General features: G+C 48.1%; 9 protein-coding genes across 9 annotated transcripts; 6 read left to right on the top strand and 3 right to left on the bottom strand.

The window, feature by feature from the left end:
• Positions 1 to 63: 63 nt before the first annotated feature.
• BT62DRAFT_1072736 (Cupredoxin) lies at positions 64 to 2,888 on the top strand (the record flags this gene model as incomplete). Its single annotated transcript, XM_043178886.1, has 8 exons — positions 64 to 216; positions 259 to 391; positions 1,210 to 1,238; positions 1,286 to 1,517; positions 1,568 to 1,595; positions 1,649 to 1,742; positions 1,800 to 2,030; positions 2,736 to 2,888. 8 exons carry the CDS (start codon positions 64 to 66, stop codon positions 2,886 to 2,888), a joined length of 1,053 nt encoding a protein of 350 aa, XP_043044201.1.
• A 1,222-nt stretch (positions 2,889 to 4,110) lies between these two features.
• BT62DRAFT_962551 (Sec8 exocyst complex component-specific domain-containing protein) lies at positions 4,111 to 8,857 on the top strand. The gene is made up of 17 exons (XM_043188649.1): positions 4,111 to 4,798; positions 4,849 to 4,898; positions 4,949 to 5,268; positions 5,317 to 5,485; positions 5,535 to 5,637; positions 5,690 to 6,351; positions 6,404 to 6,487; positions 6,539 to 6,661; positions 6,719 to 7,115; positions 7,165 to 7,226; positions 7,281 to 7,535; positions 7,582 to 7,728; positions 7,777 to 7,952; positions 8,003 to 8,144; positions 8,174 to 8,292; positions 8,342 to 8,546; positions 8,599 to 8,857. The coding sequence occupies exons 1-17, from the start codon at positions 4,162 to 4,164 to the stop codon at positions 8,782 to 8,784; spliced, it is 3,837 nt and encodes a 1,278-aa protein (XP_043044200.1). The 5' UTR covers positions 4,111 to 4,161; the 3' UTR covers positions 8,785 to 8,857.
• Positions 8,628 to 10,087, bottom strand: BT62DRAFT_991550 (uncharacterized protein). The gene is made up of 4 exons (XM_043190287.1): positions 9,965 to 10,087; positions 9,817 to 9,916; positions 9,657 to 9,764; positions 8,628 to 9,606 (listed from the first exon to the last, which is right to left on the bottom strand). The coding sequence occupies exons 1-4, from the start codon at positions 10,051 to 10,053 to the stop codon at positions 8,833 to 8,835; spliced, it is 1,071 nt and encodes a 356-aa protein (XP_043044199.1). The 5' UTR covers positions 10,054 to 10,087; the 3' UTR covers positions 8,628 to 8,832.
• On the top strand, positions 10,088 to 11,743 carry BT62DRAFT_943612 (uncharacterized protein). Its single transcript, XM_043187889.1, has 3 exons — positions 10,088 to 10,276; positions 10,326 to 10,579; positions 10,627 to 11,743. The coding sequence occupies exons 1-3, from the start codon at positions 10,134 to 10,136 to the stop codon at positions 11,616 to 11,618; spliced, it is 1,389 nt and encodes a 462-aa protein (XP_043044198.1). The 5' UTR covers positions 10,088 to 10,133; the 3' UTR covers positions 11,619 to 11,743.
• BT62DRAFT_531077 (uncharacterized protein) lies at positions 11,696 to 12,926 on the bottom strand. The gene is made up of 2 exons (XM_043181275.1): positions 12,120 to 12,926; positions 11,696 to 12,067 (listed from the first exon to the last, which is right to left on the bottom strand). Exons 1-2 carry the CDS (start codon positions 12,749 to 12,751, stop codon positions 11,773 to 11,775), a joined length of 927 nt encoding a protein of 308 aa, XP_043044197.1. The 5' UTR covers positions 12,752 to 12,926; the 3' UTR covers positions 11,696 to 11,772.
• Positions 12,927 to 13,267: 341 nt separating this feature from the next.
• Positions 13,268 to 17,475, top strand: BT62DRAFT_927969 (uncharacterized protein). Its single transcript, XM_043185403.1, has 15 exons — positions 13,268 to 13,457; positions 13,512 to 13,624; positions 13,675 to 13,840; positions 13,893 to 14,755; positions 14,807 to 14,932; positions 14,986 to 15,087; positions 15,148 to 15,381; positions 15,431 to 15,595; positions 15,650 to 15,755; positions 15,808 to 15,938; positions 15,987 to 16,252; positions 16,300 to 16,429; positions 16,479 to 16,743; positions 16,796 to 16,941; positions 16,990 to 17,475. Exons 1-15 carry the CDS (start codon positions 13,307 to 13,309, stop codon positions 17,377 to 17,379), a joined length of 3,354 nt encoding a protein of 1,117 aa, XP_043044196.1. The 5' UTR covers positions 13,268 to 13,306; the 3' UTR covers positions 17,380 to 17,475.
• Positions 17,356 to 18,386, bottom strand: BT62DRAFT_985013 (uncharacterized protein; the record flags this gene model as incomplete). Its single annotated transcript, XM_043189903.1, has 5 exons — positions 17,356 to 17,931; positions 17,984 to 18,047; positions 18,096 to 18,145; positions 18,199 to 18,304; positions 18,358 to 18,386. The coding sequence occupies 5 exons, from the start codon at positions 18,384 to 18,386 to the stop codon at positions 17,527 to 17,529; spliced, it is 654 nt and encodes a 217-aa protein (XP_043044195.1). The 3' UTR covers positions 17,356 to 17,526.
• Positions 18,387 to 18,759: 373 nt separating this feature from the next.
• Positions 18,760 to 22,256, top strand: BT62DRAFT_884615 (uncharacterized protein; the record flags this gene model as incomplete). Its single annotated transcript, XM_043182802.1, has 18 exons — positions 18,760 to 18,865; positions 18,924 to 18,931; positions 18,991 to 19,092; positions 19,144 to 19,178; positions 19,238 to 19,779; positions 19,825 to 19,955; positions 20,010 to 20,133; positions 20,188 to 20,239; positions 20,295 to 20,321; positions 20,371 to 20,477; positions 20,535 to 20,639; positions 20,690 to 20,761; positions 20,812 to 20,935; positions 20,991 to 21,271; positions 21,326 to 21,532; positions 21,588 to 21,654; positions 21,701 to 21,768; positions 21,817 to 22,256. The coding sequence occupies 18 exons, from the start codon at positions 18,760 to 18,762 to the stop codon at positions 22,254 to 22,256; spliced, it is 2,598 nt and encodes an 865-aa protein (XP_043044194.1).
• Positions 22,257 to 22,482: 226 nt separating this feature from the next.
• On the top strand, positions 22,483 to 23,992 carry BT62DRAFT_1001487 (uncharacterized protein; the record flags this gene model as incomplete). Its single annotated transcript, XM_043176744.1, has 6 exons — positions 22,483 to 22,838; positions 22,912 to 23,035; positions 23,379 to 23,420; positions 23,471 to 23,695; positions 23,746 to 23,890; positions 23,946 to 23,992. 6 exons carry the CDS (start codon positions 22,483 to 22,485, stop codon positions 23,990 to 23,992), a joined length of 939 nt encoding a protein of 312 aa, XP_043044193.1.
• Positions 23,993 to 24,097: the final 105 nt, after the last annotated feature.

Genomic DNA, 24,097 nt, shown 5'->3' with positions numbered 1-24,097 from the left:
AGAACAAAATAATAATAATAATATATCACTCTTGGCTTTGATGCCAATACTAACATCTTCCTGATGAATGGCGTGGAATTCGTGCCACCCACCGTTCCTGTACTGCTTCAGATCTTGAGCGGTGCTCAGCGGGCGCAAGATTTGTCGCCTCCAGGATTACCGCTGAGGAAGACTATTGAGATCAATCTCTTCGGTGGAAATGAGATAGGTGGATCTGTACGTTCATCTTACGTTCTTTTATTTAACCTGTCATTGTAGCTGAAGGTTCCCTTTGTTCGACGTACTACAGCCTTCATCCTGATGCGGCAAAGAATGATACTACCTATACGGTTCCTTCGTGTTAAGATCACCGACTACGGTACTTCTCTCATTGTATTTAAGGCTATGAACAGTATGTGTTCAAGTCGGTGTGCTAAATATATTTATAGCATAATAGATTGTACTGTAGTATCAGGTTTTCTGTCATTGTTACGCTAAGTATCAGCCGGCGCGCGGCGACTCTCAAATTGAAAAGTTCAAGTTTTGACTCGAACCATCATCAACATCTTCACTGTGATAACTTCCATTTGCGACACGTCGGCGTCTGTGGATTATCCGTGGTGAGCCCTACTTGAAGTTGAAGTTAGAGCCTGCAATGTTGACAACCAATACTTACATATTCTTTGTCATGACTGTACATATTTATGCATCACATCCCTCGAACAGTAACTTCTGCACCGCCGTCTATCCGTGACTCAGTATCCATCGGAAGTGAGAATGGCGCAGGATATGATGTAAGAGATAAGTGCTCCAGGCTCGCTTGGAAGAGGGTTCGATAGGGCCAGAGATCGCAACCTGGCTATGTTGTCGTGGGGTAATCTCGATGTCATTTGACTTCGCGATTGGAACGGGTCCGGTGCATACCCAAAGATGAATAGCTCCTTCAATGAGGGAAAAGGGAAATCAAAGAGATCGCTCGCCAGTTGACCAGGTAATTCCAATACCTCCAACGAGCCCCGATTACGTCGATCTGTTCAGGGCCTCTTTTTCCATAATCTTCAGTTCGAACAGCTGCAGGAGAATAGAAGAATGGAGCGTGATGGCTACTGTGGCCATCATGTCTGAGATGACTGCCAAATAGTCCCTCACATCACAACCTTTCTGCTCTGTTAAAAGTGGTAAGACAGAGCCAATGCCATGTTGGCCAGGGTGTTCTAAAGACACTTTCAGACCACACCATGGCCCTCGATACGAGCATTGTAAGCATGTCTCTCCCTTCTATCTCCTCGTCTCTCATATTCCCCAGCATTGGCATGGAACCAACTTTGAAGATGGTTCCGCTTCTGTCACGCAGTGTCCAATAGCGCAGAACAAGTCGCTCATGTATAATTTCCATGTTCCGGACCAGGCTGGAACGTTTTGGTACCATTCGCACCTTGTGGTCCGATACTGCGATGGCCTGGCCCGACCTTTCATCGTGTATGATGGAGTGGACGGTCAAAATGACCCTCACCGGGCCTTGTGTGACGTGGATGAGGGTCGGCCTGTTGTCCACCGATGATTAGAACTATATTAATTTATTCTACAGAAACTACTATTATTGTACTCTCAGATTGGTGAGTGCAAGGCAAGGGTTGAGTTTAGTACCCTCTTAATGGGGTATTTCTAGGTACCATGATACAACACCAGCACCAATGGCTACGAAAGTGGGGCCGAAGTCCAATTCCACCTTGATCAATGGGATGGGTAGATTTTTTGAAGATGTAAGTCAATTATCCTTTCCCAAAAGACCCTGACTCAAAGAGATGTGCCATGTATAGCCCACGGGCCCTCTCTCCGTTATTACCGTCGCTCCAAAGAGGCGTTACCGATCTCTTCTATACGACGCGCTTCAAGCCCGTTATCGCAGCTGGCGATCACGCGGGAACGTTGGGAATGAGATGACAGTGTATTTCGGCGTCAGCAATGTCCTGGACAAGTGTTTGGTATGCCCTGGATCCGTTCTCCGGACAACTGTTACCTTCCCTCAGCACTTTGAATCAGGGACGCAGGTAAGGTCTAAGAGGATGTATAGGTGGTTTCGGGCTTGGAGCACGACAGGGAACATCATAAGGATCATATAAAAAAGACGTGTGTTGTGTACTTTGTGAATCGAAGCCGCCGTAGGGATTTGGTTGACACCATAGTACAAGTTGAGTATCGGGAAGTTGTCAATCGGGAAGCAGTCAGATTCGTCAGCATTGGCTGTGGACTTCATGTTGTGCGTTCATTGCAGTGAAAGGATACGAAGTGTTCGATACAACGAGGCCGAACTGTTTGAGTTATCAACTTCAGTCCACTGTGGTTTATATATGTCAGGCCAAGCCTAAGCCTAATTAGACAGTTTAAAACAATGGCCATAACACGACAGACGCGCCATATATTGGAAGATTTAACATTGTTCTAGGGAAGACAAATCCCACCCCCCCTCGGTTGTGAAATTTCGGCATGGTGCTAAAGCAAAGAAAAATTCTGTGTTTTTGCTCTCCAAGGATTGTGGCCCTGTCATGCGACCTAGTGTAGTTATGCTTCGCATCAAATTGTTCTTGCGAAAAATGGCTAGATGTGGCTGCACCGGCAATGATTAATGAAGATCTATCTATTCATGATGGAAGATAGATGGATCTGCGAATGACGTTCAAAATTCAAATCCGGAGAAGTGCAACTAACGTAGGCGAGAGGACTGAAGCAATATGAGCATCATCTGTCATCCGCAGACGCCCTTTCCAGTAAAGGCGGAGTCGCAAGGAATACTTGATTCGAAATGTTGGTTGACTCCCAAATACATTGGGTCCTGCTTGGCAGTGCGCTCTGCCGTCATGAGCAGGAAAATCTCCCTTCTTCGGAAAATTCACAACCATGCCCGATGATCACTCTAGTATAGATGTCCTATTATCTATGATGGACCTACGACAATTCCGCAAGCCATTGAAGGCATTGTAGAGCAACTTGTTGACTGTGATCTGCCAGGACATATCACATCAATTCATGGAACAGGCCACACCATGTTAAGGAATCTCACTGATACAGAAGGCATGAGGAACGTTGGCGCCGACAACGATAACGGTGTGTGAACAAGACGTCTCTAGTTCTGATATGATAACCTGCTTATGTTTGCCAACCCATCCGTCTATGCCAGCAAAGTAAATTCGGATTCGATTGTCATGAGAGGCGATGAATTCAAAGTCGGCTTCTTTCACCGATTGCATCTCGTCATGCGACATTTCCAAGCAAGCTAATACGGACTTGGGTGACCTGAGAAGCCTTTGAAGAACAGCAATTTGGTGGGCCGGCCAATCCCAAAACAGGACTGAGAGCAAGAAGGCAGGAATATAAGTGCCGAAAATACTCGTCAGCTTGGAGGCGACGGTTCGGGGGAACGGATGGAAAAGCCACTATAGACAGGATGAAAACAAGCACAGTGTGACATGTCAGACGATACCCACCGATAGAGAACGCCCGTTCGGGGTATCTGCTATATATCGGATTGTTGGCGTTATTAGAAGGACACTCGCAATATTTTCAGGTCGTGCTTTTAGAACCTGTTCAGTGGTTCTAGTCAGTCGGCATCTGTCTGATATCGGGAGACCTTACCTGCAAAGAAATCCAGCACCCAATGCTATGCGTTATGATAACAATCCTAACCCTCTTCCCATAGTATCCTACTAGGGCGTCTACTGCTTCAATACCGCCTTGGACCTGGGACGTCAAGCCGCACTGAGAATAAGGAAGGGCAAAACTATGACCCAAGTGTGAATGGGCCAGTATAGCAAGACTGTTGGACTGGTATCTTTCGCGTACGACAGACAGGAACGGAACGTAGAACTCTACTAAACCGGGATTTCCTGTTCTTGAATGATCAGAAAAAGTACAGAATCCTGCTGTTATATTGATAGCATTTACCGGGCTTGAATAGTATGATTGTGTCGGGTACACTACCAGAGCGAGTGGGCCACCAGAGACAATGAACGGTACCAAGCGATATCTTGTGTGTAGCGTGCCTGTACTCTGCATTGTCGTAGTGCAAAGAATGGAGAGGCTCGAGGAAAGACGGAAGAGGCATTCGTTTGTCGTTGTCTCGCAATAGCATCACGCTAATTTGGACTCGACAATACTGCCCTGCAACGACCATCGCACTGGTCGATGTCGCGCGCTCCTCCATTTTCTTCTCGTCGCGGCCGGTCGCCTTCGTTTTCAAATGGAATTCCTACAATCTCGTCCCCTCTCTCAGCGCCAGGTACGACGATGGCTACCAGGCCGTTGCAAATCAGTCGAACTCCGTCGCGACCAACGACTCCCAGTAATAGCTCCATAATATCGTCGTCGCCAAGGGCTACCCCACCAAACACTGCGCCAGTTGGCCCTTCTCGACCTCAGCGGTCCGAGCTACGGGCTCGAGTCTCTGACTTCACTGGAAACGACCGAGGGTCTACGTCTTACCGAGACAGTATTAGTACAACGCGTTCCGATGCTTCTTCCTCCCTTCACTCTCGAACGATTACAAGTACACCTGTTAAGACACGGCCACCAAAGCCTCAGCGTCTAAACAGCTTACCCACGGACGATGAGCAGACCCCAACGCCGACATCATTGTCATCGGTCATGTCGGCCTTTCAGTCTGCAGGAAGACGACGTGCAATGACTAACGGTAGTGATGACTTGGAATATCAGAAGGAGAAGAAAGTTGAAATGGAAGCTGAGAAAGTCAGGCAACAACGAATACGAGACAAGGTGCCTGGACTGAGGGTGAATGGAAAAGCTCGAGCAGGCGATATTGATGGTGTGTCACTTTATAATATTCCTTTTCAATACCTGGATTTTTCCCTCTAGCTGTGCTCGACCAAATAAGAGACGAATGGGCCTTTGTTATTGACCCAGATGTGAGTATCTTGCCAGGCAGTATTCATGTCTCTCGCTAATACTTTTGTAGTTCAATCCCGTGGATCTTGCGCTTCAACTCCTGGACGATTCCTCACTGGGAAAGGATATTGATTCGTTTCACAACACTAAGAATTTATTGTCCAAAGCCCTGCAAGGTTCTGTCGACAAACATCACCAAGCCTTTGCCGCCGCACTTCCTCACCATGCCAACCTCTTGAATCACTTGGGGGCTACGCAAACACAGATCAATGAGACACGGACAGCATTGCAAGAATCTAAAGATGCTCTAGGTAGCAAACGTGCTGATCTTGTACAACTTTGGGCGAGGGGACAAACTTTGGAAGAAATGATGCGACTTCTGGATCAAATGTGCTCACCTATCCTTTCGTCACTTGTGCCGGACTCATATTTTTTCAGAGAGCATCTCAAGTCTGTGCCTGACCTTCTAGAGACTCTCATGTCAGAAAAACGCCTCCTGCAGGCGTCTGTTCTCCTCGTTCGAAGTCTAAAGATAATAAACAAACCTGAGATGCTTGAGATCGGAGCTGTCTCTGATTTGCGAGGTTATTTGTTGGGCCAAGAAACGGTACTTGTCTTTTGGGTGTTTCTGTGCTTCGACAACTAATTACGTCTAGGCTCTGCGAGAAATATTGACCGATGAACTTCACAGTCACTTGTATCTCAAATCATTTTGGTGTGACTCTCGTTGGGCGGCTTACACACCAAATCAGCGGACATGTCAGTTTTATTACTTCAACCTGGCTTTGATTCTAATTTGGAATCACAATAGTCCCCAAACTAGATTTCGAAACTGACCCCCTTCCCATTTCCTCCCAGATGTCGCCATCCTCTCCCACGTTCCATCGAACACGTTTTGCTCGCTTTATCGACGAACTTACCTTACGACCCAATGACCCACCGCATGACCTGGATGACCCTAATTTCCGCAATGGATTCTCTGCTTCTTCGTCTGCCTCAATATCTAATATCACGCTTATTATGCAGAACTCTAATCCTGAGACCGACTCCTTTGCGTACATGGAAACGGTGCTCGAATCTCTTGCGGTCTTAAGCCGGCTGGGCAGCGCTCTGGACAGTGTCGCACAGCGCGTGCCTAATGAAATTTTCAACCTGGTGGAAACAACTCTAAATGAAGTTTCAGATCGTGCTGAGTACGGTCGGCGTGGTTCCGTGTACGCTCTCATGCGGGCTGCAACGCGATCCGAAGGCGTGTACGTTTTTGCCACAGTTACGTCTTCGTTGAGCAACAGGGTCGCAAGGAAAGGAGATTATCTCAATCCGTCGTGCCTGAGACTGTCTGCCCTCGAATCCTCTGTAAAGCAAGTCGACCATGAGATACTGAAGGATTTCTTTTGGACTCTTTATTCAAAAATGGATGCGGTTGCTCAAGGTCTGAGGGTGATTTATGAGGTAGCCAATCGAATCGGCTCTGTAAGTACATCAACTATTACATATAATCCCGCCTCATCTTGGTTTCTTACAGCGGCGAGATTTCAAGGATGCAGCAGGCACAAAGCCTGGTGCGCTTTTCCCTCTGGCAGACATCTGGATATCAGTGCAGTCAGAGGTCAGTGTTTCTTACTGACGCGAGGTTTCTCCGCTTATCTTTATGATGAAGATACGGACACTCATTTCCGACTACTTGACCAACGAAGAGCAAGGCGCTGCTTCTGGTAGAAATCCAGTGTCTTCCATTAACGAAATACTTCGTGAAGGGCGTTACTCGAGGGATAAGACAAAGGTCTGCTTATTTGTTTATTTACGAAAACAACGAATTAATCATTTACTTATGCCTTAGGCGATGTTCCGGTTTGCAGACACTGACGTGAAGTTGACCAACAAGTTGCTACGGTCTCATGAGGATGAGTTGACTCGTGTTCTCAAAGACACGATGCCTGGACTAGTCCAGGGTGGATCTGATAACACTGTACAAGCCGCTCTCTCTTCTGTTGGGGTGGATGATCGGATACTTGGAGCAGGTCAACACCATCGATTACTCATTGAACCGGATACTTTTCATGTCACTGTTCTTTTTGAGCCGACACTGGCATTTCTCGCTCGTGTTGCTGAAACTCTACCCCCAGGGGCGGAATCGACTCGAGATTCGAGTACGGTTTTGGACGACTTTGTCTTAAAGGTATATCTCCCTCAGCTAGAAGAGAAAGTGTCGTCCTTGTTTCATGAGGCAGTTACCGGTATTGCCACTGCTCGTCATATTATCTTCAATATTCATCCAGCTACCAGGTCACGACGCGTTTCTTCCTGATCCCTTGTCAGCGAAATTCTGCTCGGAGCCTCTAGTAAAGGTAAACTTTCCGTGATCTCCTCTTCCGAAAACATTTACTCACTCATTCTTACAGGCAAGCACGCAGCTCATGGCTTTGATAAATTCATTATGTGCAATGCTTCAAACCACCCCCTTCCACCGAGAAAATTACTCTCGATTGATTCTTGGCGTCATTATTCAGTTCTATCAGCGCTGCAGTGACCGGTTCCAAGATTTGGTGTCGACATCGACAGAAGGTCTGCCAGCAGCGCCTTATGTAGCTCTTGCCGTCCAATGGGCACAGCGGTCAGAGTTGACTCCCTGCTTGAGGGAGTTGCTATCTACATCGGTGAGTCCTCTCGTAGGGCGATATCGGACATCTAACGGTATTGCAGCCAAGTAGTATATCAACGCAGCAGCAACTTTGTCGTCAAGAAACCAATCTTGAGCTCGACTTCCTTGGGCCAGACACTGTCAAGGCAACTGATCTTGTCTCATCAATACGCAATTTGTCTGCGCTGGCAAGTCTATATCGCAGTGTGGTGAGTACCGGCACATATGCCACTTACCAATCCTTTTAACAATTTCAGGCTTGGTTTGTTTCTGAGCTGAATGCTTTAAAGTCTCGACCATCGGACCCGCCGATGAGTCCGCTGAATCTGGAACTTTTGTCTGCAACGTCTGCTTCATCTCCGGTACTGCTGCCACCCGCAACATCTGTGAGAGCAGAACTACTGGTCCTCCCACTTTCAAAAGAAATGTCGCTGTACGAATCTTCTTCCCATTGCCGTTTGACAGGCGCTGACATGTACCTAGGCGCTTGGGTGCACTGCTCAAGACGTACGAACAACTCGCAGAGCTCATATTGAGTACTATTAGAATCGACATCAGGTGTCGGACTATATATTATCTTGATTCAGCACTACGTTATGCGAGTTTCCTGGCTCTTTCAACTGGTGTACACGCTTGCTCATCTTGCTTATATAGGGAAATTATTCCATGGAGCAGGAAGCAGGAGAACCAGATCCCCACGTAATCGATCTTAATAATGAACTAGGAGAATGCGATGCCTTCGTTAGCACTAGCTTGCCGGAGACAGCAAGACGGTAAGTCACATTTTTCGCGTATATGCTTTCTATTTATATATTCTCCTAGATTTATATTCGTTGGGTTGGGATATCTTATGGAACATATTCTGATCGCGAATGCTCGGTACCTTGGTGTCCCGACTAACTTTGGGATCAAGAAGATCATCCGGAATATGCTTGCTCTACAACAAAGCGTCAAGGCCATTACAAACGACCAAAACGAGTTCGAAAAAGCGAAGCGTTACTATACGCTCTTTTTTATATCACCACAAGTAAGCACGTCGATGGTACTCCAAGTTATCGGTCTGATTCCTGTCGTCGTAGGCAATGCTTGATGGCATACGGCAAAAACAAATGTTCACTTTCGATGAGTATTTGACAATGCTACGGTTACAATGCGGAGTCGACCAGACAGAAGGAGACCCTAGAGCCTCCAAGGCAATCAACCGTAACTATAGCATGTATGTCATAGACCTGCATGGATTAGAAATGGAGAATTCGGCATCATGATCACTATTTACTGTAGCATACCGACATATTTATTTATATATGTAAGGACTATTTCTTACGCTTCTTACCGGTGTCAGGTTTCTGTGAGTCTTCGAGTGCCGCTTTATCGTACCAAGCTAGCGCCGTTGAGTCAAGTTCGCTGTACTGATGAACTGGTACCACAGATGCAGCAATAGACTGGTCAGACAAGGATACCATGTATTTTCCATCCTTCGGACCTGATTTCGCGTCTGATTGGTAGATATACGTGACTTGAGGCAACTTGCCCAATAATTGCTGATATCGCCGGCGAAGCCATCTTGAGGGGTGTCGAGGAGCGGGAGTGGATGGAGTCTGACCATTCCTTTCCATGGCCTGACGCTCTCTCCGCGTGATTGGCCTAAGTCCCTCCTTTCCCTGTCCAACAATACTGTGAATGTCTTCAAGAAGTCCTTGTCCTTGAAAACCAAAGCCTCTGATTCCAGCCTCGCGAATGGTTACTGGCGATGCATTCGCAGGAGTGTCACTGAAAACTTTCGCCTTGACTTCTAAAGGAGGATAGACCTTCCTCGACTCCTGGGTGAAGAAACGCCATCTAATGTTAACTTCGCGTCGTTTGCTAAGGGGACCCAGAAGTTTGGCGTCTTCAGATGTAGGGTCGGCACGCGAGGGAAGGGTTGGAGGCGTCTTGAGATCCTCAAGAGTAAGGACTTTCTTGTTCGACCGACTTGCTGGCGAGATAAGCAGGGCAGCTAGCTCTTTAGGGTATACTGGTGGCCGAGATTTTTCGACCGCTGGTATAATGGGAGGTGGTTTTTTGGCTTTAGGGTCTGTCAAAAGCGGCTATACGTTATTAAGATCTTCAAAAGGACTAAAAAAACCGGGTCACTCACTTGTATCAGCTCCCACCGTAGCTTTCCCTTTCTCCCGTATGCAACATCAAGAACGTGGGTGAACGCAGTCGCGTTCCCTTGGATAGCAGCCTTGACGGTGGCCAATTCCTATATGTCGTCGTAAGAACAGCTGCTGTATGCATTTACAGAATAGCGCGACCTTTGTAAAGCGCTTCAGCTTTCGCCGGCCAAGTCCTTTGGTATCTTTTGTTTCTACGATTGCCCGTACATCATCAGATGCCTTGATTCGATAGAAATGCCTGCGAGTCTGTTAAGAGAAAAAGAGCCAAAACAAAAATATTATGCACCTAAGATATGCATGGGGTAGATATCGGGTCTCGCGAATGAATTCTCTGTAAATGGAGAATAGCTGACGACTAGATTCCGGCAACGTCATGGAGGCATAGAGCCAAAAGGAGATGCCGTCGGCAACCAACGATACCTTTCCGCTCAAGCCTACATGCTTTGATTTTTACCATGAACTCGTCTCAGCCTGGGGTGGAGGAAGAGCAACATTTATTGCAGGACAAGGGACATCCTGCACTCCTCGCTCTGGCCTTCGTTGGGTTAGGATGGTATATCCTTCTGTGGGCAATAGGCTTGCTGGGGTGCTTAGCTGCGTACGTTTCCTTCCTTGTCTTATACTGGATTTGCCTCAAAGGTGGACAGTCGAAGAAGATACAAACATAGGCCCCGTTCCCGTTTGGCTACCGAATCCCCCGGTTCGGTCCCTGGAGTGTCAATTCTTCGTCCCCTGAAGGGTCTCGACACCAACCTTTATGAGAACCTCGAGTCGTCGTTTACCCAGGAGTACCCCAGCTTTGAAATTCTCTTCTCTGTTGCGCACGAGGATGACCAGGCACTCCCTGTCGCGAGAGAGCTTATGGCAAAATATCCACATGTGAATGCCAAAGTCATCGTAGGCGCGTTATGCCAGCTTCATAGTCGCTGGTTTCTCATCATGTTGCAGGAGAGGAAATTATCGGTGTCAATCCAAAAGTCAATAACCTCATACGGTCGTACCGCCAGGCCGCAAATGACATTCTCTGGGTACTCGACTCCAATGTCATGATGCATTCCGGTGCTATGGCAAGGTCCGTTGATGCTCTCCAGGGGAAAAGCCGCTCTGGCAGACGTATCGCCCTCGTACATCACGTCCCTTTTGCCATCGTGAACGAATCAAGGATTGGTTCCAGACTGGACGAAGCTTTTTTGAACACGAATCACGCGAAGATGTACATTGCCATTAACACCGTGGCCATCGACTCTTGCGTCATGGGGAAGTCGAACCTCTATCGTCGTTCTGATCTTGAGCGAGTGAATGGTTCACGGAAACCCATTGCTCAACAAGACAGTCAGTCAAGTGAGCAGTGCGGGTTGCCTGCCTTTGGCCGCTATCTTGCCGAGGACAATATGATAGCAAGTGCACTATGGCACGAACTAGGGGAAAGACACGACTTATCTTGCGATGTCGCTCGTAATGTTGTGGGGAAAATGTCGCTTTCCGATTATATCCAGCGGCGTGCACGATGGATTCGCGTCCGCAAGCACATGGTTCTTGCCCCGACACTCCTTGAGCCACTGACTGAATCTGTCGTTGTTTCAGCCATTGGCTGCGCAAGCCTGAAATATATATTCAATGTCCCTGCATTGCCATTCCTCCTTCTCCACTTCACTCTGTGGCTCTCCGTAGATCTAGATGTGTATTCTTCTCTGGCGGGACACCGTCTCCCTGCATCCATTCGATGGGAGTTTTTGGGTGCTTGGCTTGGTCGCGAGTTATTGGCGTTGCCGATATTCTTGTATGCGATATTCGGGGACACCGTTAATTGGAGGGGCAGACGATATCAGGTCCTTCGGAATGGAGAAGTTCGGCCTGCAAGGGAAGGGCGCTGGTGTGGACGGACTAGTAGACAGTCGCATGATTATGAACCTCTTGAAGTCGAGATAGTAGAACACTAACACAATTCGAACTTGGTAAACTGATTCTTCCATTACAGAAACGCGATAACAAGTAGGTGCTACAGAGTTGTAAGTGAGAGTTGTATATAATGATATAACGTGTATGCTACAGCATGAATTTTCCGAGCTGAGGAAAGGAAAGAAAATAACGATTTCATTTGATTTGGCGTTTCTTCGATTTGCCTATGTACCGAGGAATCGTTTCCCTCTTCTCCTCGCATTCTGCTTGCAGAGAATCATGCAATTTCTCATCCAAATAGAGAGCCAGAACGTCATCAAAAAACGAGTCGGACCATTTCTGGGACATCTTTAGCGCCGCTGGTCTCAATCTGACAGTTCTCCTGCGAGAGGTAGTCCAGTCCCCGTCTAGAAGGGGACATTGAATCGTCGTACCCTGTTTGTACCATTGTCGGCGATTTGAAAACCATATGTTGACTTGAGAAGGAGTGCTACATCATTAAAATCAGTTCAGCATTGCAGTCATATAACGCATTCACTCACCGGTCCCCAAGACGAGCGGCAATGATCCTCGTCCAGAAATCTGGAGGATGAGTAGTAATATCGTCATACACCTTCTCTAATAGCTTTCGGGCCCTTTCTGAGACCGGCGAATTGGGGACAGTTTTTATATTGTTTGCAATGAGGCAGACGCTGGTCCTCCACTCCGCTGTATCCTTCTTCGTGATCGGTATTTTGAAGGTCTTCCCACCCACTATCGCGACTTTGGGAGATTTATGTGCAGCCTTCTTGGGAAACTTGATTGTATTACGATAAATCGCTGGACTACACTCTCTGGATGATGTACTTTGGAAGCTCATCGTGTAGTCAGAGTCGATCGAGGAAAGGCATGGCGAAGATGGAGGCGACAAAGTAGAAGGAGGAGTCTCTGAAGGGTGGCGTCTGTTCCTGAAACCTCCTGTGAGCTGAGAAGGTGCCTCAGAGACTGGGATGGAGGTATATTCAGGTGAACCGTCGTATGGCCTAACTACCTGGAGCACGTTCCCAGAATTTTTTGCATATGATGTGAAATCTCCGGAACGATCATACGCCGGTGCGCTTGTGGGAGAGTCGTTGAGCTGCCCGAGATATCGAGCAGCCATCAGAAGAGTATCGAGACCGGGGCAGAGAGACATGCTGAAAGAAGTGGATCGAGGGGAGACGATTGAGCACAGGCAAGGGATTATAGTTAGTTACGGATACAGAAAGGTGTTTTATACTGCCCCACTCTGAATTCGCGTGGCAAAACTCTATTGTTTCCCGAGAGCATAGACCATGGGTGGCATACCATATATCGGCAGGCACCGGTATTGTTACGGTGGTCATAGTAAATTCACTTCACAGAGCAATTCATAGAACAAGACATTACAAGACCATGAACCAGGCAAAGACAAATAATCGATCTTGAATGAAATCGTAGGCACGAGATTTCATTTTTTTCAAATGATCGTGATCGGGGCCCCCTACAGAGAGTAACAACAAGACCATTATTGGATGCTTGAAGGCCAAAAACGAGGCCTGTAATGTGAAATTACTCGGAACCTACGAAATAGATCGTATACAAAGAGGGAGGTAACGGGCAAAGACATGTCGTCGAAGAACAAGAAAAGTATTTCCCTTTTTCGTCCCTGCGAAACACGTGGTGGCTGTGTCAGGAATCGACCTTTTCACTAACGCTCAGCACCAGGCTAATGACAGACCAAAGGCAACGGATTATCGATTCGGTATTCTCAAGACGGAATGCTTCTGGAAGTATTGAAGAAAATTACGTCTCTCATATTAAAATATTGGAAGATTCCCCAGAAACCGGAGGCACGAAACCCAGATACATACTTCTCTCTCGTACGTCTACCACCGTCCGCAGAAGTAACCTTCAGCTCTATCTTTTTTTTTCAGAAACGATCAGTGGGAACGGGTTTCTTCACAAATCGAAGCTGAACACGAATGGCACATTTTCTGTTGGAAAGACGTGGAGACTCCCAGAGCTGCGCGCGGTACAGGTCACTAGTGTGCGCCAACCATTTCATGAATACCATCGCTCGGTGCTCAGTTTTGTTAGGCCCAATCCTTCAGTATCACCTTGTCCAGGACCTACCGGTGGCGGACCGAGAATGCAGCGGACCAGGTCAGATTTCTAGAGGCACTCATCCCGCTCTTCCATACCGTTACCGAGGGGAAAGCGCCATTGCAAGTCGAAGGATTCCCAAGTACAGAGGATCTACCACGTATGCTCCCTCGCACTATTCACCTAGCCGTAACACTGACACAGTTCTGTAGAGGGCCGACAGCGAATCCAGAATGGTTATATGCGTACGCCAAGGACCCCGTCACCATCGCCTTTTGACTCGAGCAGTATACAACAGCCGCTTATATCTGCGCTCCAGCCTACAGGCTCGAAACCGCTCTCACAGAGCCAAAGCGACAGGGATCACGAATCTATGCAACTGCCTCGGTCGCAATCACGGCCAGGGCCACCTTCTCGACCAGCTTCTCCTGCATACTCAAATCGGAGTCACCCGTCCTCTATTCGTACAAGAGAACCATCATCTTCCCGTGCCCGGCCCTCATCCCCTGCATATTCCCAGACCAGTTCTATCCCCTCCGCCCCAGCTCGATCAGCATTCCGCCAGTCTGCCTCCTCTTCTGCTACTACGGCGCAACCGAATGTACAACCTTCTCGCCCTATTCAAAGTGCGAGGCCTGTAATGGATACAAGAGACAGTCCAACATCATCCGTCATCCCGCCTATAGATGATCGATTTACGCTCGCGGCGGCGCCTTCTCAGGCTGCACGTCCACGCCCTACTCCTTCACCAGCTGCCTCGAACCGCACGCGTATGCAATTAACGCGTGCAACTACCTTACTTGTTCCCGCAGACGGATCTTCAAGTAGACGAGAGAACACGCGTATATCATTCTTCGATCCAACTAACCAAGGCACCATAGACCGGTTGATCGGTAGTAACGCCGCTGGGGTCGACGGTGAGGAGGAGAATGCGCAAGCAACTATGGCCAATGTAGAAGAAATGATTGAGGGCTATGAGTGGGCTAGTGAAGATATAATAGGAAGAAAAACAGCACGAGGTGCCGCTGAGATGATAGAGGCCAGATTGTTGGACGAGCTAATGGCGCTTGAAAAGGTCGGCGGTATTCACCCTCTTCCAAGGATTCCGTGTTTAAATTACTCTCAGGCCAATATCCATTCCTTCCTAGAGTCAGATGACCGGATTGGTATCGTACTCAAATATATGGATGAAGCCATAACGGAACTGGACAGTATTGGGAGTCTCATCCAATCGTACAAGGTACACTTGAACGTGGGAATTGTTTTTTCCACAATCCATTGTTCTTGGCTGAAATTCATACAAAGGCGGTTGGCGACGACATTTCCTACATCCAATCTCAGAATCGTGGTCTTCAAGTACAGACGCAAAATCAACATGCTCTTCTGGCTGAGTTAGAAAACCTTCTGGTACAAATTTTTATGCTTCATAAGACGTCAGATACGAGTTCTTATTTTCTCCTGTGTCAGCAAACGGTTCAAGTTGACAAAGAAGTGCTCTTGACTTTGACTCAGGATTCCCTCAGGGACTCCAGTAGCATACAAAGAATTGAAGAGGCTGCCGCTGAGCTCTACAAAGCCCTACAAGCTGGAAGGGATACGGACATGGCCGCCACCATGGAAAGGTTGCAGGAATATCGGACACATAACGCGCAATTCTGTAAACGCATATTCGATTACCTGTCCATAATGTTCAGTGCACAGGTAAGTTTCTAAGCTCTAGAAGGTAATCGTGTCATTAAATAGTTCACAGTCTAAGCTGCTTCTGGGAGACAACGAGGGATTGACGAAAACTGACAGACGTGGCAGACCGACGATAAAACCACACACAGATCTGGAGAATTACCTAGGGAGATATTCAGGTCTTATGCTGTACTTGAAGGAGATGGATGAAGCTGTGTATGCCAAACTATGCGCTGTGAGGATACAATATGTCAATCAGTCAACCTCACATAACTTACATCAATTCCAGGCTTACTTCTCAGCCCTTAATGATCTACATGGTACTCAAATCAGAGCCATGCTATCGAATTGCCTCAGCCTGATCAAGAAAGCATCGGAGGAGGATCAGGAACAAGGTGGGCTTGAGTGAGGTTTTACCTAACGGCTGATACAGAATGCGCATGACAGGTATTGGCTCGGTGGCCACGCCCTCGGTCAGTAGACCGACTGGCATCAAACGCGCAGGAACATTGATTCGATCTCCACTGGAAAGCCGTAGAGACAAGGACAGGTCTGACGGTACCATGAGATCATCTGAGGTCAGTGCTGTCAAATGCGGGTGAACAAGCCACCTTATATTTTTGCAGGTTCTAGGGCTCGCCCTAGAGCAGATTGCACCCACAGTTTACCATGAAGAAGAGTTCATCACAGACTTTTTGCAGATAAATGATGCGGCGCTGACTTTCGCTGACTATATGGGCCTTGACAACTATTTCCGACGTCAGGCCGCCCGCAGCGCCAGCGTCAGCCAGACGACAATGAAACTCGTCCGGGGTGCTCTTGACCTCATTTTCAGCTTCTTACCGTCGGAACTGAAGACTTGGCTTGACAGCGCGCTGGCCAAGGATAAAGCGTAAGCTTTCTAGGCCGGACGCGTCCGTTGACTGACTGTAGTTCCAGACAGATCTTTGGTCTGATAGCATGTTTGGAACGTTTTTTGGCTGTTGCTGATGACAGAGGAAACAACTTTTTCGTCGGTCTTCTCGAAAAGCAGCATACACGCCTTAAAGGCCTTCTTGATCGTCACGTTGTAAGTGGTATTGCACCCGATTTCCGATGTAGCATTGACGAAGAGAAAGAACGAGCAAATCCAAGGTGTTGAGCGAACGAAGTTGACGAGCAAGAAGCGCAAGGGTGTAGTTCCGTTTGTGCGACTGTTCCCAGGTTACATCGGACGTGTCGAAAGTCAGCTTCTCGGTACGAACGGTCTCGAGGTACGAACTATCGTTGATGGAGCGTACGAACGTATCGTGGACACCATGTTCGAGTCCCTCAAACAAATGGCCAAAATGGATGGGGAAGGCGAAGACAAGGGACAGCTGAACTACCATGTCATTCTGATAGGTATTTTTATCAATCGTGGCGTTGTTGATAACAGTCTGATCATTCCTGGCAGAAAACATGCATCATTTTGTGGCGGAAATTTCCCAGATGGAGCTAGGTTCTGTGGCGGGGTTCCTGCGCAAGGCGGAAGCGATATATGATGAGAATCTGGGTGCCTATGTCAAAATCATACTTCGTCGGCCGTTCGCGAAAATCATCGTGAGTTTTGGGATTGCCTAATGGATCGGGCCGACTGACCGTAATCAGGATTACTTTGAAGGTGTTGAACGATTGCTGAAGACTACCGCGCCGAGCGAGATTGCGACCAATAACAGCTACAACAGATCTGCACTGAAGAAAGTCGTCAAGGAGTACAGTGCAAAGGACATTCGGAAACACATTGATGCCCTCTTTAAGCGAGTGGAGAAACACTTTACAGAGGCATCCGAAAAGACCACGACAGAGGAGAGCGGTGGAATTGCTCCCGGTACTGTGATGGTGGGCGTCTGGAAGGCTTGCGAGGAAGAGTTGCTGAGAATCACGGAGCTGTTTTCCAAACGGATATCGCAGTGCTATCCAGACAGTGGTGTTTCCTTAGATTATACCTCGGTGGATGTCGAGGCGGCATTTAGGCGTCACCGAGTCGGAGGAGTCTGATGCATTATCATTATGAGCTTTTACTGATGGAATTGGGAGGCCTTGTACTGTGAAACGCGTTACACAAGCACACTATTTGTAAAAATGGCGAAGCGAGAAGAAAGATCCCTAAATATTTCGCGTGTGAATCAAACAACTAAAGACACTTTAAGCAGCCGCAGAAATTGGAACAGGCCCTCGAGTGCCAACACCCGGAAGATTATCAGTAGAGGTGGAGGAAGCCGAGGTACTGGGCGTGGCAGGGGGGGTCGCAGGGACGGCACGCGCGTTCCCTGTCTGTATGGCACTCAACAGGGACGGGCCATACGTGCGCCACAGACCCATGGCAGATTCTACACTGAATCCGGCGGTCGGGGGAGGGGCGGCTGCGGGTGGCTGTCCTGGAGGAGGGGTCTTGTTAATGACACTCCAGAGAAGTTCCCACACGGCGTAAAGACGGTTGTGGATGAAGGTGATGACGCTCCCTTGGATGGAGATAATGCCTGAATCAATGCTATTATGATTTTTGACGAAGACGGGCTTGAGGTAGGAGTCGTACACAAAGGTCGAGCCCTGAGGAAAGGAATGAGCAACTAGTATGTACATAGATAAGGGGGGAACTTACCTGTGTCTGAGGAAGAGAAAGGAAAAGCAAAAAAACTGTTTTAATTTCCCAGTAGAACGGCAGCCTGGAGCACGATAAGAAATTTGGTGAGAATGAGATACTGATTATTTACCAGCTAATCAACCAGCCCGCAAGGTATTCAAATCCGACAAAAGCACCGACCTGCAGGCCGAGCATTGGGAGCGTGTCAACAGCTAGCGTCACCTACTACATACCACAGCCCAATACTTGGAAGTTCTTTGCAGCTCAGCCTCCGGGACAGGATGTTGAGAGAGTAGCTTAAACGTGGCGAAGCAAGGCAAGAAAAATGCAAACCAGGCGCTGTTTCATCTCCGGATGAGACGGACAGTGTGAAAAGAGAAAGTATAACGCACCATAGCGCCGAAAAAATTAGCGAAAACATGAGGTGAACGCAGATTGTGAGAGTGATGAATTTCCAAGACAACCGTCCAGACGCGATTGATGATGACTAATCACTCGCCGTAATAGTCCTTTCACGGCCTCTGGCACGGCCGACCGGGGCCTCGCAGCGGCAGCATCGTCCGCTTTCAAAGGTCACTGTCTTTATTATTTCGAAATTCCTGGGATTACCGGCATTTAATCCATTTTTTACTCGTATTTTAGTCGTTTGGTGCACTGTTTACTATTGAGCATCAGAAGGCTTGTTCTTGTTTGGAATCAGCCGAATCAAGTTGTCTCGTGGTTGTTGAATCTGTACCACTTGCTCCTCCTCTTCCATCTGTGACCGTCTCCTCTTCCCTTCTCTCTTCACGTTGATGCATTTGGCGTCGCACAGCGCCCAGAAGAAACCGCACGATATGGGTGACGACAAGGGCGACAAAAACGAAAAGCCAGCCGTGAAAACTCTCAGTCGAGTTCCACGTACGTATAATTAATACCTTCCGTTTGGATGCACGGCGTTAAATATACTCGATACTAGGTGCCTGTGTCCGTCGTTTGTTCCCTTTTCTCCACCGCGACACGGCTTGCTTACCCGCCACTCACAGAATGCGTGTCGCAAGCAAAAGATGCGATGCGAGGGTGCCGATAATCCGCCGTGTCGACGATGTCGGAATACGGGTCTTGAGTGTATGTTTGAGCGTCCAAACGTGAGTGTTTGGTAATGAATACTGTATACGGGCATCTTGACTCTCTGGCAGCGAGAAGCTACATTGACGGGCGAAGCTGGTCTTGAGTAAGTGGCCTTCATACCCGATGTTCCAGTTCCCTAATTCCGTGTAATCCTCGATGAAGGCGCATCCGGAGCTTGGAAGCCCACGTCGTCGAAATCAGGCATAGTCAGGCAACCATCCTTAATTCTCTTGCAGAAATACAGGCTCAACTTCGAGGTTCCGTCTTTCCGGTCCGACCTCCCCCTCCAGAGTTCATGGCGCCCTTCCACCACCAATCACCTATTATGCATTCCCCTGCTGCTCAGACTCCTTCTACAGTTCACTCTCACTCTGCTGATATCCAGCCTTCACCCACTGGCGCTCCTCCCATGTTCAACCGCGGCCCGGGAGCAAACACGCCCGGAGCGTCACGCTCCTCTCGACCTCCTTACCCAGGTGCCGCTATGCCGCAGCAGAGCCAGATGCCTCCGGCCGGTGAATACACTGGTCCTCAGCCTGGCCCGCCCAATGCGTTCCCACCGATCGCGTATAATCCCGGCTTTCAGGGTCCGCAAGGCCCGGTTTTACCGCCATTTTCCAGCATTCAGTCGATGGGGCAACCAACAAGCCCACAACAGGCTCAAGGGAACGTTTCATCCGTGAGATTTTATCCTCCGGATAATGGTCAACCTGGCCAACGTGCCCCACATATGGGAACAAAACGCCCAGCGACAAGTGGCGAGTCTTCTGAATTGGATGATGAAGACAATGGCGAACTTCCTGCCTCCGGACTTGTCGCACCTTGGGAAGTCTTACGAGGTTTGGCTGATGTGGCTATTGAACGTGCAGCCAAGGCACGTGTTTTTTGACGACCCTGCATTCAAGTTGAACAGTTGACTGATGTCGGACTGTAGGAAAACGGTGATAGCAGTGATGCCCAGAGCCGACCACGAACACCGATATCAGATTCGCAAGCAGGACCCAATAAGCGAAGGAAGATACGACATGAAGGGACTAGGGTGCTCTTTTTCCCCGACGGTAGTTATTGTTCGCTTCAATTAGATGTAACAGTACTGATCGGCATTTATTCAGTGGTTACAAAGAATATCATTAGCGAGGCCGAAGCAAGAGACTTATTTAGGATGTTGGTGCTCCGCCTTGACCTTATTGTTAACTGGTTCTGATAGCTTCGCATTCAGCTTTTATCATGGTTGCTCGACCTTCTTGTAAGCACTGCTTTGATGTCCTTGTCTTTCCGTTAACTTTCTATCTCAGACCTGTCTTTGATTCGAATGTTGATACATTCGAAAATCTCCACCAAAGATCCCCTTTTGCTGTCGACGCTATCTGTATGGTTGCTTCGCGCGTTCGTGATGGCGGGGGTCAGTCCGCACTTTTTTTTTTTTCCACCATGATTTTTTCTCACAGTGAAGCTCCAGGAAAAGCGAGTGATATTTCCTTGAGATGTTTAGATGAAGCGCAAGTAATATCGTGCGCGACATTGTTCTCCCCCGTTGCTCGGATTGAAGCGGTACAATCTATGAGTAGGAAGCTTTTCGTGTGCTCTGGATTTGTAATGACAGTTCTATTCTAGTACTTGTATCAGGCTGGTCTGACAATGGGTGGTTAAGCGGTGGTCATGCTGTACGGATGGCTTTGGAGTTATGTGAGCGCGAGTTCCATATTGATCCCGCCAGGGCTCATAGTATGTTCTAGCTCTTCACAAGGCTTGGCCCAAGCTTGTCCAACGCATGAACGCCAACAAAGCTAGCGCCGCAGATGATCGTGATTTAGTTACAGCGAGCCGTACATGGTTTACGCTATATCTGTTTGAGCACCAGTGAGTGGTAAACGTGTTTGCTTGTAAGTTAGTCATGCGAACGGCTACCTCATAGACTTTCGTACGGAACTGGCCGACCTGCCATCTTGAAGGAGGATGATAGCATCCGGCATGCCCGTTTATTGTTGCAACACCCTCTAGCAATCGAGGATGACATGCGATTGGTTTCTACTTTGGAGTTGATGGCGATACGCGAAAAGTTGCATAACTCCTTATCGCCATCTGAAGGACAAGTGCGCGATTCAGACTTTGAGGAGCTGCGACGAGCTGACGGTGCCTTCCGTCAATGGTATTCAACGTGGGACGCTGCATTTTCGCAAAAGTACGAGGATGCAGGTAGGCGTGCTTCTAAAAGCATTACGAGGTTTCATTAACATTGTGCTCTTGCAGCATTCTACCGCCAAAGCCTTCAAGCGCAGCACCTTCATGCTGAGTTGTTTCATAATGCTGTGGCTCTAAGAGGGATCAATGGTCCTGAAGATGTAGAGAACATGCCAGCAGTACAACGAGACTTGGCTATACGCTCGATACAGATTGCGCAGCAGGGCGTTGACATCACAATTACCTCGCCCGCCTACAAAGAGGGTCTGAAATATGGTTTGTACTCGCGGATTGGATGGAGCAATCAAGATGGCTGATATGTTCTTTCAAGCTGTGCATTATACACATGCTACAGCGACGTTTACAGCATCGTTTTTATTGCGGCTCGCTCGTCTTTTGTGAGTTTGATCCGTTTTCGAGTTGCATTTGGCTTATCTATTCCAGCCCTAATGAATGCGATATGCAAGAAATCAAACACCTAGTGGAACACTTGGCTTCCCTTATGGCGGAAGGTAGGAAGAGCAGCTAACGAAACTGACGGCACACTCATAGTCTTCTAGTGCCGGGTAAACGGTATGCATTAACCTTACAGTTGATGCTCAAAAGATTGCAGTCGCGACGGGCCTCATCATCAAGCTCACGGTCGCCTACGATAGGCCGTGAGCCTCACCGTCAACAACTATCTATGATCATCGATCATGCCAGTCAAAACCCTGCTGTTGGAGTATCATACTCTCCGTCCTACTCAAATCTCACAGGATCACCAGAGGCGCAGCAGATAGCAGCGGCGCAGGTCCCTGGCCATGTACCGTACGCGACCCATCCGCATCAACATCAAGACGCAGAACAGATCTGGCGGGGATTCGAGTCGACTGCTAATGAGCAACTTCCGGTGTGGATCTCCGATCAGTCGTTGGGTGGACAGTCCTTCCAGCAGCATGGGATGGATGCGTTCCTGCTACCCTCTGATTACATGGCGCCAGGGCCACAAATCTGGTAGATGGCATTGTCTTTTATGTTCCATGTCTGTATCCGGCTGATGGTATTTAATACTTCAGATATGGGGATGTATGTCTGTTCTGTCTTGTAGAGGTCGGCTTGTATGCGTCCGTTTTGTGATCGGTGCCTGATTATTAAATTCGAATGCCGTAATTGCTCTTTTTTTTTTGGGGAATTTGAGATGTGCTGCCTTGACTTTAACTCTTTTCCACCACTTTGACACGTAAATGGCTCATGAAGCTCCCAATACTTCCTGGCGGGATGACCAACAAGGTGCTCACGTTTCCCAACCAATTCACCCCGCGCGATACAGGTCTTGTGCGCGCAACAGGTCGAATCTCACCTACCGCGACGTTCTTCACGAGAAAATCACTGCTAGTGAGGCTGGTACCGAGGCTCTTCGCGCGATCTTGTATGCGCCTCCCGCTTACGGTCTCCCTGTTCGCTGTCTTTTGGCATTCTTCTCTGCATCTGTCATCTATGTCGTCTCTTTCGGCGGATCCCTTGTTGACATGTCGATAAGTGGCTTGTGCACCTGCTGTTTACAATACTTTGGATGGAATGCTGCCCACAAGAGATCCATGTATGCCAATGTTTACGAGGAAGCAGCTCTTCACATAAACGACTTGGTTCTGTCTGACTGCGGCATGTAACAGGATATCCGTCTCTATCATCGTCGCCTTCGTGGCGAGAGGTTTAAGCGATGTTCCCCGTAACATTTTTTGTCACAACGCAATATCGTCTGCCGGTGAATCATCATTCTCTCAGGATTTACTGTTTGTGCGTTTTCATACAAGCGCTCAAAACGTTTTGTGACTTACATGGTAATACAGTGATAAGTGCCTTGGAGCTGATGTCGCATATATTCTGTGGCTGCCTCAGGATTGTCTATACTATCATTTACACCCTATTTTTGGTGGATTTCCTGCATCTTAGAAAGAAAGAAGCCTCATAGTAAATAAGGATTCGGCTTGACCATTGACTCTGGCTTCTACCTTGTTGTCGATCGTAAGGCCCATCGTGCATGTGTTCAAGGTTTGCTTCCGGCCAATTATACATTTGCGCATGGTATCTTCTCTATGACTCATGGTTCCACCTTTTGTCCCTGTCAGCGGAGTACTAGCAAAAAGTGTTCAGACCTTCGACCTGGGCCACCTCGTCAAAGGTATAATTTCTCTCTATCGACGCCATGTTCATACCCTCATTGTTGAAAAGGCTGTTATCGCGACCCTTCGGAGCATCCAACTTCCCGTCATGGTAACTTTTGCATGTTGCTCCTATGCTGCTAATCGAGCTGCAAGTATCGTTCTCCCTAACCGTAGTGATATTGTGTCCGCCGCGAGAGCGTTTGTAATTGGATTGCTTGGGAATGTATATTCTCGTCTCCTCGGTGGGACTGCATTCACTTCTATGGTTACTGGAGTGCTGTTCCTGGTTCCTGTGAGAACGTTTCAATAACAGCCTAGGCAACGAAGCTGATTATTAACTAGTCCGGCATAGCTCAAGACGGAGGCTTGACACAGAATTTTCACAGCTCTGCGGAGCAATACTCGACAGAATTCTCTCTGGCCCTGCGGATGATATCCCGGGTAGCATCCGGAGTGACTATTGGGTTGTTCGTGAGCCAAGTCATCGGTAAGCAGCTCCATCAATTTCTACTGGGCCATGCTGACGAAGTCTATTTTGACAGTATACTTGTTCGGCACAAGGAAAAATGCGGTTCACTTCGCTTTCTGACCTTTTCACATAGCAATTCAGCAGATAACTCTATTCTAATACAAAGCGTCCATAATGGTAATTAATGTAAAGCCGAAGATAAGACAACCATAATGGAGAATGAGG

This window comes from Guyanagaster necrorhizus, assembly GCF_019112545.1.
Source record: "Guyanagaster necrorhizus MCA 3950 unplaced genomic scaffold BT62scaffold_4, whole genome shotgun sequence".
Lineage (NCBI taxonomy): Eukaryota > Fungi > Basidiomycota > Agaricomycetes > Agaricales > Physalacriaceae > Guyanagaster > Guyanagaster necrorhizus.
The sequence above is the reverse complement of the archived record's forward strand: the minus strand, read 5'-3'. Positions and strand labels throughout refer to the sequence as shown.